Source organism: Antennarius striatus, chromosome 13 (assembly GCF_040054535.1).
Source record: "Antennarius striatus isolate MH-2024 chromosome 13, ASM4005453v1, whole genome shotgun sequence".
In the NCBI taxonomy this organism is placed as follows: Eukaryota; Metazoa; Chordata; class Actinopteri; order Lophiiformes; family Antennariidae; genus Antennarius; species Antennarius striatus.
In genome coordinates, this window is record NC_090788.1 from 4,033,572 (window position 1) to 4,047,552 (window position 13,981).

Consider the following 13,981-nt stretch of genomic DNA (forward strand, 5'->3'; position numbering starts at 1 on the left):
TCACAAGATGAAAACAATAACATAATATTGACAATTCTCTTGAAAAATCAAATTCAAAACTGACATTAAAATATTCTTTAATGGGCTTGCGCAAATTCTTATGAATAGCTCTTATCAAAAAAACATTCACTTCCTCAATGGTAAACAGGTTGATAAACTAAGAAAATGAGAAATTAAGTAAAACATGGAAAGGAAATTATTTCATTGCAAAAATTAATGTACCAAAGTTTAAGTCTGAAAACTTAGAATATTTTAAACATTACCCCCTCGTTGTTTGCGGTCGATGCGTTCCAGGAACCACACGTGATTGAAGAATCCGCGATTGAGATCGCGATCTATTTATGTTATTATTTACGGTAATTTAAATGTTTACGAACCCTACCCATACTGATATTAAACGATTGGATCTGATGTTGGTTCACCCTTTGCAGTTCAATAGCTTTAACTTTTCTAGGAAGGCCTTTCATTGGGTTCATGAGTGTGTTTATAGGAAATTATGATGACCAATCTTCCAGAAGCGCTTTTGCCAGGTTTGACACAAAGGTTCTGCGAGAAGGCCTGATTCTCAGTCTCTACTTTAATTCATCCCAAAGGTGTTCTGTCAGACTGAGAGGTCACAACTCTTTGGAGCCAGTCAAGTTTGTCAAACTCAAAACATGCCCATCTATTATCTTACCTTGCTTTGTGCACTGATATGCTCCTGAGAGAGACCCATTCTTTCACAAATGTTTGAAAAAAGAAACCAGATGCCTACAGTAGGTGCTTGATTTATACATGTGTGAACATGGAAGTGAGTGAAACACCTGGAATCAATTTTTTGAATACCTGAGCAAATACTTTTAGCAGTGTATATGCTGAAGTGAAAATAGACAAAAGTGTAGCATCATCATGAAGACAGTGCCTGATGTGGTGACACAGAAGTTTAAAAAGAAGAGAACGAGACCTGAACATCTGAACATCCAACAACATGTTGTAATTATTTGTGTTTCATGCTGGTCTATCTTAAAATGATGGCGACAAACTAATGTATTCAGGTGAGAAGAACACACATACAGGAGGATTCTGTGTAGATGCTGTTGTTTTCAAAAGTCAAACTCTGTTCTTTGAGGCAACTTTGAGGCAGATGGGCTACAGCAGCAGAAGACCACGCCGGGTGCCACTCCTTTCAGCTAAGGACAGGAAACTGAGGCTACAATTTGCACAAGCTCATTGAAATTGGACAATAGAAGATTGGAAAAACGTTGCCTGGTCTGATGAGTCTCGATTTCTGCTGCGACATTCGGATGGTAGGGTCAGAATTTGGCGTCAACAACAAGAAAGCATGGGTCCATCCTGCCTTGTATCAACGGTTCAGGCTGGTGGTGGGGGTGTAATGGTGTGGGGAATATTTTCTTGGCACTCTTTGGGCCCCTTGGTACCAATTGAGCATAGTTGCAACGCCACAGCCTACCTGAGTATTGTTGCTGACCATGTCCATCCCTTTATGACCACAATATACCCAACTTCTGATGGCTACTTTCAGCAGGATAATGCACCATGTGATAAAGCTGGAATCATCTCAGACTGGTTTCTTGAACATGACAATGAGTCGCTGTACTCAAATGGCCTCCACAGTCACCAGATCTCAATCCAATAGAGAATCTTTGGGATGTGGTGGAACGGGAGATTCGCATCAGTGATGTGCAGCCGACAAATCTGCACCAACTGTGTGATGTCATCATGTCAATATGGACCAAACTCTCTGAGGAATGCTTCCAGCACCTTGTTGAATCTATGCCGCGAAGAATTGAGGCAGTTCTGAAGGCAAAAGGGAGTCCAACCCCTTACTAGCATGGTGTTCCTAACAAAGTGGCCGGTGAGTGTATGTCTGCTGCTGTGTTCATTATGCTGTAATCCATCATGACGATGAAATGATTGTAATTATCTCATCTTCATCTGCTTATCCGCTTTGCGAGTCACAGGTATGTAAAATTAATAAAAGAAAAAGTTTGCCAACAACATTAAATATTTCAAAACCCAATTTAAGTCTTACATGCAGTTTTGGTCGCTAATAACACAACAAGTGACCAACAGAATTATTAAGCTGTCTTCTCATTTGCTCATACAACAGCAAATTACTCTCATCTTAAAACATCTCTACAAATGAGTTGTAGAACTTGTTGTCTGTCATTTCAACAACTTGTTGACATTATTTCTCTGAAATTGTTTAATTTGAAATGACAGTGACATCATCGTTGACCACCTACTAGAAATCAGCAATGCAGTGAAGCTGTGCATCCTGAAGCTCAAATAAGCGAGGGATTACTGTGTCCTCTAAATAACTAAAAACAATCTAAAGCCAGTCCAGAACTACATGGGATTAGATCATTTCAGTTTTTCAACGATCCAATAAAAAGTTGTAAATGGACTGAAACAATGAAAAAAATCTTCATGGTCTGTTATTTACCTCAAGACAACATGACACAAACAATACCGTTAAATGTGTGTGGAGATACACAGTCATCAGGTCATGGTGGGACTCTGGCTTCCCCAGTTCAGAATGACCTGCTGGGAGAAAAAATATGAAATATAAATCAGTTTTGATTTGACAGCATGTGATGCCTTTCAAAACTAAAACTTCAAACTCGATCTCCACCCTCTTCAGGAACTCAATATTTTCTATTGATGGTTTAAAGCCCCTGTGGTGTAAAGTTGCTGGTTTATCCTAAAGGTGCAACATACTCAAGTGAGAAGAACACAAACACATAGAGGAGGATTCTGTGTAGTTCAAAAATCAAACTCTGCTGGAAATAAGGATATATCCCATAGAGACCTTGCTTTGAAATCACAGTCAAACTTTCAGTCCCATGTTGGGTTTGGACCTTAGAGGGTGGTGACGTTGACAGTGGGGATGGATCAGTGTGACTGATGGACACCGAGAGACTAAATCAAGTCTTGAAAAGTGAACACACTCTCCTTAACAAGTCAGAGGATCATTGCTCTGTGGAGGAGACAGAACAGGATTCTCTGGTCTCTTCATAACATTCTTTCTAATGTTGTGATCATTAGACCTCACCTTTAGTTCTCATTTGTTTATATAACGAATGGAATGTTGAATTTCTCTTAGATGTCTGTTCATGAAGTAACTTCTGCATGTTTTACAGTAGGCTGAACTGTTTCATTTCACATTGATGCATTTTACACGTTATAGATCAGTGAACATTATATCTGATGTCTGAAATATTACCTGTCTGACTTGTTGTTGACAGAACAGTTCTACTTTGCATGGAGAACATCACCAGGTTAACTCCTCTCAAACAGCCCATTGTGTTTGAGCTAGAGGGATTCGATGTTCCACCAGGACACGGGTCTCTGTTTTTCATCCTGCTTCTGTTTCACTTCATTTTAGTGCTGCTGGCGAACGGTGTGGTAGCATTTGTCATCATCAAAGACAAGACTCTTCACAGACCCATGTTTATAATGGTCTGTCACCTGGTAGCCTGTGATCTATTGGGGGGCACAGCAGTTCTTCCTCGGATCGCGATGCAGTTCTTAGGACAGAAAAAGATTGCCTACGCCTCAGCCATCACCCAGGCCTTCTGTGTGCACACGTACGGTACTTCAATGCAGACGATCCTGGGAGTGATGGCCTATGACAGGTATGGAAACACATCAGCATGAGACAATGAATTGAACATTTACATTGTTTTATACCAGGCATGGGCAAACAATGGCTTGTGGGCCACTGTTAGACTTTGTAATACAGTCAGCTAAACTTGTTTAAACTATACAATAAATTTTAAGAAATTAATTCAAATGTAAAATAACTTAACAGTAAGCCTTGCAGGTGTATGGTTTCCTGTCTGTTCAGGACCAAAACTTTTTATTCAATGGTTTTTGCATGTCAAATAAAAACTCCATCCAAGTGCTAATCAGCTGGCCCGCCTGTAAAATTGTAAAACTTTGTGTGGTCCACCAGTCAAAAATTCTGCCCACCCCTGTTCTATTCTATACTGTTTCAAAAGGAGATGAAGTGTTTCTGGATTTCTCTCTTTCTCTCGCTCTCGCTCTCTCTCTCTCTCTCACACACACACACACACACACACACACACACACACACACACACACACACACACACACACACACACACACACATACACACACACACAACACGGTGGTTTCTATGCCTTTATTTCTCTCGCAGATATGTTGCTGTGTGTGAACCTCTCAGGTATCCAACCATCATGACGTCAACTCGGGTGCACATATCCTGTGCCGTGGCCTGGATTGTTGCTCTGGTGTTGATTGGCGTGCTCTTTGCCTTTCACATCAACGTCCCACTTTGTGGGACTGTCATCAAACATGCCTACAGCAACAACCGCGATATTATGTTACTGGCCTGTGGACCCACTACGGCCAATAGTATCTACGGTCAGTGCATTCACGGTCACAAATTGTTTTATGAGCATCATCTATTATCAGCAGAGTCAATACAGTTTTTAATGAGAGCAATTTACTACATCCAGAATTTGTTGCTGTTGCTTTTACATTTTCTGCCAAAAATGAAGTTGTTAGCAATGTGAGACATAAAAATCATTTTCTGATCTTTCATCTGAATCTCCAATAAATATATCGCCACAATTTCTTGAGGAAGTCAGAGGAACCCAGGGCGATGAATTATAAAGCTAGCTGTGTGAAAATATCAATGACAATGTTGATATGCATTTTAGACATTAATGGCAAGATCAACATTGCATACAAAACTGGTTGACAATCAGGAACAGGTTGGTGATGATTGGAAAGACAGTGCCATCGACAGTAGGGTCACCATCTCAAACTGCTTCTTCTGAGAGAAGGAAATCCAAAATTACTCATGCAAATCAACTCATGGAAAGAAAGTTTGAAGGGAGAGGATGTGTTTCCCACTTTGTGAAAAATTAGAACGGAAGTATCCCACAGATCCAGAGGCCTCAGAGCTGCACATGTAGTTCCTCTGAGCCACTTTCACGGGAAAGTTCAAATCAAGTGGTCATTTGGCCTGCAAAATGACAGATAAAGAGCAGGTTGATGAACACACTGCAAAAGTGTTCGAAGTTTCTGCAAAAGGAGAAGGGGGCCAGAGGCTGTAGGACGTGGCAACCATCATAACTACCTCAGCTCTGGTGAGGACTGACTTAGAGGAGGAGAGGCTAGTCCGAGCCCCTCACACCATGAACCAAAGGGCAGTTAAGAGCCACAACCAGCAAACACTACTTGAATACAAGCTGTTGTTCCATCCACCAGAGTTACATGAGTGAGGGCAATTCAAGATGAAAGACCCAAATAACTGAATAACCTCAGGTTACATTACTGGTGAGGTGGTCAACAGCATCAGAAAATGTTTCATGAAGTTGAAGATGGTAATTGTTTCAAAATTCAACTTCCAAGTACCCACTATGAAAATACCAATGTCTATACTGCAATATGTATCAGTATGTGTGTGCTAGTGGTGTATCCATCCTCTCACTAAATATAAACCAATGGCATGAACATCTAAGTCTACGAACAACACATTTATATGTACTGAAATTTAAATTTTACTTTGCTCTCAGAAACAGGTATGGTGGAGTTGCATCTCTTCACATCACAGAGGAGAGATTGAGGTGGAAAAATTACTTGAAACTCTACTGAAAAGATAACTTTCATGTCTTTGTTTTTCTAGGTCTGGCCATGTCTTGGGTCTTGAGTGCAAGTGTCTGCATAATTGTTGGATTTTCTTACTCCAAAATACTTCATGCTTCTGTAAAACGACGACGAACTGGAAGCAGCATCAACAGCAAGGCCTTTAGAACATGTGCGATACATGTTGCCATTTTTCTGATCTACCAAACTGCAGCGCTGGTTATAATTGTGAGTCACAGGATTCCCTCAACCTCCGCTAATACCAAGAAATTCCTCAGCGCCTTGCTCGTCATCGTTCCACCAGTAATGGACCCCATGATCTATGGACTGGTCAGCAAAGAGCTACGTGAAAGCATCATCAAGCATCTTTGCAAACAATGCTATCACAGAAAGTGAAAGTTTCTATCGTATTTCGGATCACTTCTTGAAAACATACTTGAGGTGGACTCTACGTCATTACTCTAGTTCAGTGGTGGGTGGTCAGCGCCAGCAAGGCCTTCTCTGCTGGTCTAACATAACCAGAAATTAAGATATTTATAATGAAAGTTAATTATATTTTAATACTTTTGTCTTAAATAACTATATTCAAATATATGTATACATATTAGGGTTAAGTTAATATACTTTGTTTCGAACGAGTATCTGGTACGGATAAAGCATTTTTGACGAGTACGAGCACAATAAGAGTAAAACTTGTCAATACTTGTGCTCGTGCTGAAGGAAAATCCTCATAACCAGTGGTCCCCAACCTTTTTTGCGCCACGAACCCGTTTCATCTGATACAATATTTTCACAGACTGGCCTTCACTAACCACGCCACGACAGTTGTAGGCTAATAATAAATCATCCCAAGTGGTTTTATGTAAAATGCAGATATCAACAGACAACAAACAACCTTTTTTTCATAAATTGATAATCAACATCTCTGTAAACTAAATAATTGTAAGAAATAATTAAATTAGAAACTACATTCAAGTGACTGCACTGAAATATAGCGCCTTACAATCAGTGCATTCAACATATGAGAAATACTAATCATTCCAATAAAAGGATGAACAATTCAATAAAATAATAATAATTACATTAATGAGAATTAGTGGTTGGGGACTGCTGATCTAGGGGTAACAGGAGACAATGACACCTGAAGTGTATTCCGGATGTCCGGTCTTCTCCGCAGTTTGGTTTTCTTTATTGTCACTGCAGAAAATCCTGCTTCACAAAGACAGGAGGTTGGAAATGGAAGCAGGGTTTTCAATACTTTTTGGGCGATCTCAGGATAATCTGTCCTGACTTTAATCCAGAACACTAGCACAGTTGTGGGCGCTTAACTTAGGGGTAATGACTGGTAACCTGTCATCTGCCCGAGACCTCTCAAGCAGGACAGACGCATGCATTCGTTTGTGCGTCATTCCGTATATACGTCACTTTTCAAAATAAAACATCTTTATCAATAAAAGAAAAAGAAAGTCAAACGTTCTGTGCCGCCCGGTACCCAATGTACTGGGTCTCGACCCGGTACATTGGGTACTGGGTACTGATGAAAACTGTAGTTTCATCATGAAGACAGTGCCTGATGTGGTGACACAGAAGTTTGAAAAGAATGGAATGAGACCTGAACATCTGAACATCCAACAACAGGGTTGTTATTATCTGTGTTCAATTGCTGGTATATCCTAAAATAATGGCGACAAACGTAGTCAGGTTAGAAGAACACATACAAGAGGATTCTGTGTAGAAGCTGTTGTGTTCAAAAGTCAAACTCTTTTCTGGTAAGAAGAACGTATTCTACAGAGAACTGTCTTTGCTTCACCAGGTTAACTCCTCTCAAACAACCCATTGTGTTTGAGCTGGAGGGATTTGATGTTCCACCAGGATACGGCTCTCTGCTCTTCATCCTGTTTCTGATTAACTACATTTTAGTGTTGCTAGGAAACGGTGTGGTGGCACTTGTCATCATCATAGACCAGAACCTTCACAGACCCATGTTTGTAATGGTCTGTCACCTGCTAGCCTGTGATCTACTGGGGGGCACAGCAGTGCTGCCTCGCCTCATGATGCACTTCCTGATGGGGCAGAAAAAGATCACCTACGCCTCAGCCATCACCCAGGCCTACTCCGTTCACACATATGGTGCTGCAGTGCAGACGATCCTGGCAGTGATGGCCTATGACAGGTATAGAAACACATCAGCATTTAGAATCATGCAATCATATTGTTCATGTGATGTCATGATTGACAGCACACTGAAAGAAACAATATATTTTCATATTGTTTTAAACATATGACATGAGCAGAAGTGGGTTTTTTCTGTGTTTTTGATAAACACTTTTGCTAATTTAGAAGTCTTTCATCTAAATAGTTAAAAAATCCTCCTCAATAATTTTTGATGAGAGTCAACAAAACTGGTAACAATCTTCTAAATATTATATTATAAAAACATCTGCACTGCATATCAGTAAAAGTAATGAGAGATGATCACCTAATTTTGATGCACCTCTTGGTTTTTTTCTGACAGGTTATATCATTATTAACATTTAGGTTAACCATCATATATTTGTATCATATTGAGAGCAGATGACATACAGAATTTGCTTTGGGATAAATAACGTCCCCACCTTCTCTCTCTCTATCTCCATTTTGCTGTAACGTCATGTTCGTTTTCTCTCTAAAACTAAAACAGTTCTCAAAAGCTAAAGCAGAAAGGATTACAAGATAAATTTCAAGTAAAAAAAAAATTCTGAATACAAAATATTGAATAATTTTATAGCTTTAGTTTATGCTTGCACATGCACATCAACTAATAATAAGAGCTACCCTTGTTTCTTAATACTGTACACATAGAAATTGGTAGAAAGAGCTAATATTCTTCAAAGTTACATCTAATGATGTTTTCTATGTCTTTATTTCTCTCTGCAGGTATGTTGCTGTGTGTGAACCACTCAGGTATCCCATCATCATGACGTCGACTCGGCTTCATACCTCCTGCGCCCTGGCGTGCTCTTTGCCTTTCACATCAACGTCCCACTTTGTGGCACCACCATCAAACACGTCTACTGCAGCAACCGCTCTATCCTGTCACTGGCCTGCATTCCTACTCCTGCTAATAGTATCTATGGTCAGTGCATTTGTTTAGAATGAAGATAAAGAAATTCCTTGCTGAGAATCATGTATTATATTACATAATTAGAATCATCCTTCAGATCCAGATCAGGACTTTGTTCCTGACCCTAGATCTAGCACAAGCAGAACAGCCTTCTTTTTCTTCAACTTTTTAAACTGCGATTCAAGTTTCTCCAGCTGGGACGTGAAAGCCTTCTCTTTGTTCTCCCACCCCTGCTCCTTCTGTATCAGCATCAGCAAATATTGAGGTGGAAAGTTTACATAAAACTTTCCTGAAACTGAGGAACTATTTCTTTGTTTTTCTAGGTCTGTCCTTGACTTGGGTGTTGAGTACAAGTGTCCTCCTGATAGTTGCATTTTCCTACTTCAGAATCCTTCATGCTTCTGTAAAACAACGACAAACTGGAAGTAGTATCAACAGCAAGGCCTTTAGAACATGTGCAACACACATTGCTGTTAATAAATGTAAAACATGGAAAGGAAATTATTTCAATGTAGCCACAAGAGGACACAAGCCAGTGTCTTATTGTGCCGGTCCTAAGCCCGGATAAATACAGAGGGTTGCGTCAGGAAGGGCATCCGTCGTAAAACTTTTGCCAAATCAAAGATGCAAATCAAACCTATGACTTCCATACCGGATTGGTCGAGGCGCCGGTGGAAATTGGATTACTGTTGGTCGAAGAAGGAGAGGAGGAAAGTGCGTTCGCTCGAAGAAAGAGAAGAGGAACACCAAGAGTATAGGACTAAGAGTAGGGACGTTGAATGTTGGAACCATGACAGGAAAAGGTAGAGAGTTGGTTGACATGATGCAGAGAAGGAAGGTAGACATACTATGTGTACAGGAGACCAGGTGGAAAGGTAGCAAGGCTAGAAGTTTAGGAGCAGTGTTCAAGTTGTTCTATCATGGTGTAGATGGGAAAAGAAATGGAGTAGGAGTTATCTTGAAGGAGGAGTTTGTTAGGAATGTCCTGGAGGTCAAAAGAGTGTCGGATAGAGCGGTGAGTCTGAAGCTAGAAATAGGTGTGATGTTCAATGTTGTTAGTGGGTATGCTCCACAGGTAGGATGTGAGCTGGAGGAGAAGGAGAAATTCTGGTCGGACTTTGATGAAGTGATGCAGAGCATGCCTAGAAGTGAGAGAGTTGTCATTGGAGCAGACTTCAATGGACATGTTGGTGCAGGAAACAGAGGTGATGAGGAGGTGATGGGCAGGTTTGGTATCCAGGAGAGGAACGCAGAAGGACAGATGGTAGTTGACTTTGCAAAAAGGATGGAAATGGCTGTAGTGAATACTTTCTTCCAGAAGAGGCAGGAACATAGAGTGACCTATAAGAGTGGCGGTAGGAGCACACAGGTAGACTACATCTTGTGTAGACAGTGTAACCTGAAAGAGATCAGTGACTGCAAAGTAGTGGTAGGTGAGAGTGTAGCCAAACAGCATAGGATGGTGGTGTGTAGGATGACTCTGGTGGTGAGGAAGATCAAGAGGGCAAAGACAGAGCAGAAGACGAAATGGTGGAACCTGAAAAAGGAAGAGTGTTGCATGACCTTTAGGAAGGAGTTAAGACAGGCTCTGGGTGGTCAGGAGGTGCTTCCAGATGACTGGACAACTACAGCTAATGTGATCAGGGAGACAGGTAGGAGAGTACTTGGTGTGTCATCTGGAAGGAAAGTAGATAGGGAGACTTGGTGGTGGAATGAGGAGGTACAGGAGTGTATACAGAGAAAGAGGTTAGCTAAGAAGAAGTGGGACACTGAGAGGACTGAGGAGAGTAGACAGGAGTACAGGGAGATGCAGCGTAAGGTGAAGGTAGAGGTAGCAAAGGCCAAACAAGAAGCTGATGAGGACTTGTATGCTATGTTGGACAGTAAGGAGGGAGAGACTGATCTCTACCGGTTGGCAAGAAAGAGAGATAGAGATGGGAAGGACGTGCAGCAGGTTAGGGTGATTAAGGATAGGGATGGAAGTCTATTGACAGGTGCCAGTAGTGTGATGGGAAGATGGAAAGAGTACTTTGAAGAGTTGATGAACGTGGAAAATGAGAGAGAACAAAGACTAGAAGAGGTGACTGTTGTGGACCAGGATGTAGCAAAGATTAGTCAGGATGAAGTGAGGAGGGCATTGAAGAGGATGAAGAGTGGAAAGGCAGTCGGTCCTGATGATATACCAGTAGAGGTTTGGAAGTGTCTAGGAGAGGTGGCAGTAGAGTTTCTGACTGGGTTGTTCAACAGGATCTTAGATAGTGAGAAGATGCCTGAGGAATGGAGGAGAAGTGTGCTGGTGCCCATTTTTAAGAACAAGGGAGATGTGCAGAGTTGTGGCAACTACAGAGGAATAAAGCTGATGAGCCATACAATGAAGTTATGGGAGAGAGTAGTGGAAGCTAGACTAAGGGCAGAAGTGAACATTTGTGAGCAGCAGTATGGTTTCATGCCAAAAAAGAGTACTACAGATGCAGTATTTGCGTTGAGGATGTTGATAGAGAAGTACAGAGAAGGCCAAAGGGAGCTGCATTGTGTTTTTGTAGATCTGGAGAAAGCTTACGACAGGGTGCCCAGAGAGGAACTGTGGTATTGTATGAGGAAGTCTGGAGTGGCAGAGAAGTATGTTAGAGCGGTGCAGGACATGTATGAGGACTGTAAGACAGTGGTGAGGTGTGCTGTAGGTGTGACAGAGGAGTTCAAGGCAGAGGGGGTACTGCATCAGGGATCAGCTCTGAGCCCCTTCTTGTTCGCTATGGTGATGGACAGGCTGACAGACGAGGTTAGACAGGAATCTCCATGGACTATGATGTTTGCAGATGACATTGTGATCTGCAGTGAGAGCAGGGAACAGGTGGAGGAGAAGCTAGAGAGGTGGAGGTTTGTCCTGGAAAGGAGAGGAATGAAGATTAGCCGCAGTAAGACAGAGTACATGTGTGTGAATGAGAGGGACCCAAGTGGAAGAGTGAGGTTACAGGGAGAAGAGATCAAGAAGGTGGAGGATTTTAGGTACTTAGGCTCAACAGTCCAGAGCAATGGAGAGTGTGGAAAAGAGGTGAAGAAGCGTGTCCAGGCAGGATGGAACGGGTGGAGGAAAGTGTCAGGTGTGATGTGTGATAGAAGAGTTTCAGCTAAAATGAAAGGAAAGGTGTACAAAACTGTGGTGAGACCAGCGATGTTGTTTGGTCTAGAGACAGTGTCACTGAGGAAAAGACAGGAGACAGAGCTGGAGGTAGCAGAGATGAAGATGCTGAGGTTCTCTCTGGGAGTGACCAGGAAGGATAGGATCAGGAATGAGTACATCAGAGGGACAGCACATGTTAGAGGTTTTGGAGATAAAGTCAGAGAGGCCAGACTGAGATGGTTTGGACATGTCCAGAGGAGAGATAGTGAACATATTGGTAGACGGATGTTGAGTTTTGAACTGCCAGGCAGGAGACCTAGAGGAAGACCAAAGAGGAGGTTTATGGATGTAATGAGGGAAGACATGAAGGTAGTTGGTGTGAGAGAAGAGGATTCAAAGGACAGGGCTAGATGGAGGAAATTGATTCGCTGTGGCGACCCCTGAAGGGAAAAGCCGAAAGGAAAAGAAGATGGAAAGGAAATTATTTCATTGCAAAATTATTGTACCAAAGTTTAAGTCTGAAAACTTAAAATATTTTAAACATTACGCCCTTGTTCTTTGCGGTCAATGCGTTCCAGGAACCACACATGATTGAGGAATCCGCGATTGAGATCGCGATCTATTTATGTTACTATTTACGGTAATTTAAACGTTTATAAACCCTACCCATACTGATATTAAACCACCTTCTCTCTGTGTTACCTTTTCCCACACTCTTATCAACTGTTTAAAGTATTTTTGTGTCTCACAAAGTCTGAGACTGACGGAATGAGCACACGTCCGGATGCCATCAGCCAATAGAATGTGCGTACGGTACCACATGACAGCTGACCAAAAATCTACGATGAGATGGAGTCGCAATTGTTGATGCGCAATCAGGCTAGTGCACACTGTATCAGCTAAAATATTCCCTCGACTGCGTACTCATGCCAAATGAGTGGCAATCTGATTCTTAAATGATTGGATCTGATGTTGGTTCACCCTTTGCAGTTCAATAGCTTCAACTTTTCTAGGAAGGCCTTTCACTGGGTTCATGAGTGTGTTTATAGGAAATTATGATGACCAATCTTCCAGAAGCGCTTTTGCCAGGTTTGATACTAAGGTTCTGCGAGAAGGCCTGATTCTCAGTCTCTACTCTAATTCATCCCAAAGGTGTTCTGTCAGACTGAGGTCAGAACTTTTTGGAGCCAGTCAAGTTCATCAAACTCAAAACATGCCCATCTATTATCTTACCTTTCTTTGTGCACTGATATGCTCCTGAGAGAGACCCATTCTTTCACAAATGTTTGAAAAAAGAAACCGGATGCCTACAGTAGGTGCTTGATTTTATACATCTGTGAACATGGAAGTGAGTGAAACACCTGAAATCAATGATTTGAATAGCTGAGCAAATCCTTTTAGCAGTGTATATGCTGAAATGAAAATAGACAAAAGTGTAGCATCATCATGAAGACAGTGCCTGATGTGATGACACAGAAGTTTAAAAAGAAGAGAACGAGACCTGAACATCTGAACATCCAACAACATGTTGTAATTATTTGTGTTTCGTTGCTGGTCTATCTTAAAATGATGGCGACAAACTAACATATTCAGGTGAGAATAACACACATACAAGAGGATTCTGTGTAGACGCTGTTGTGTTCAAAAGTCAAACTCTGTTCTGGTAAGAAGGGCATATTCCATAGAGAACTGTCTTTGGAATCAGAGTCAAACTTTCAGTCCCATGTTGGGTTTGGACCTTAGAGGGTGGTGACGTTGACCGTGGGGATGGATCAGTGTGACTGATGGACACTGAGAGACAAACTGAAGTCTTGAAAAGTGAACACACTCTCCTTAACAAGTCAGAGCATCATTGCTCTGTAGAGGAGACTGAATAGGATTCTCTGGTCTCTTCATAACAGCCTTTCTAATGTTGTGATCATTAGACCTCACCTTTAGTTCTCATTTGTTTATATAACGAATGGAATGTTGAATTTCTCTTAGATGTCTGTTCATGAAGTAACTTCTGCATGTTTTACAGTAGGCTGAACTGTTTCATTTCACATTAATACATTTTACACGTTATAGATCAGTGAAAATTATATCTGATGTCTGAAATATTACCTGTCTGACTGGTT

General features: G+C 41.4%; 1 protein-coding gene and 1 pseudogene across 1 annotated transcript; both read left to right on the forward strand.

Moving 5' to 3' along the window:
• Positions 1 to 3,240: 3,240 nt before the first annotated feature.
• On the forward strand, positions 3,241 to 6,036 carry LOC137606417 (olfactory receptor 13C9-like; the record flags this gene model as incomplete). The annotated part of the gene is made up of 3 exons (XM_068331668.1): positions 3,241 to 3,638; positions 4,184 to 4,410; positions 5,681 to 6,036. Coding segments are annotated over 3 exons (981 nt in total), but the record flags the coding sequence as incomplete, so codon positions are not given.
• A 1,285-nt stretch (positions 6,037 to 7,321) lies between these two features.
• LOC137606418 (olfactory receptor 2K2-like) lies at positions 7,322 to 12,622 on the forward strand (annotated as a pseudogene).
• Positions 12,623 to 13,981: the final 1,359 nt, after the last annotated feature.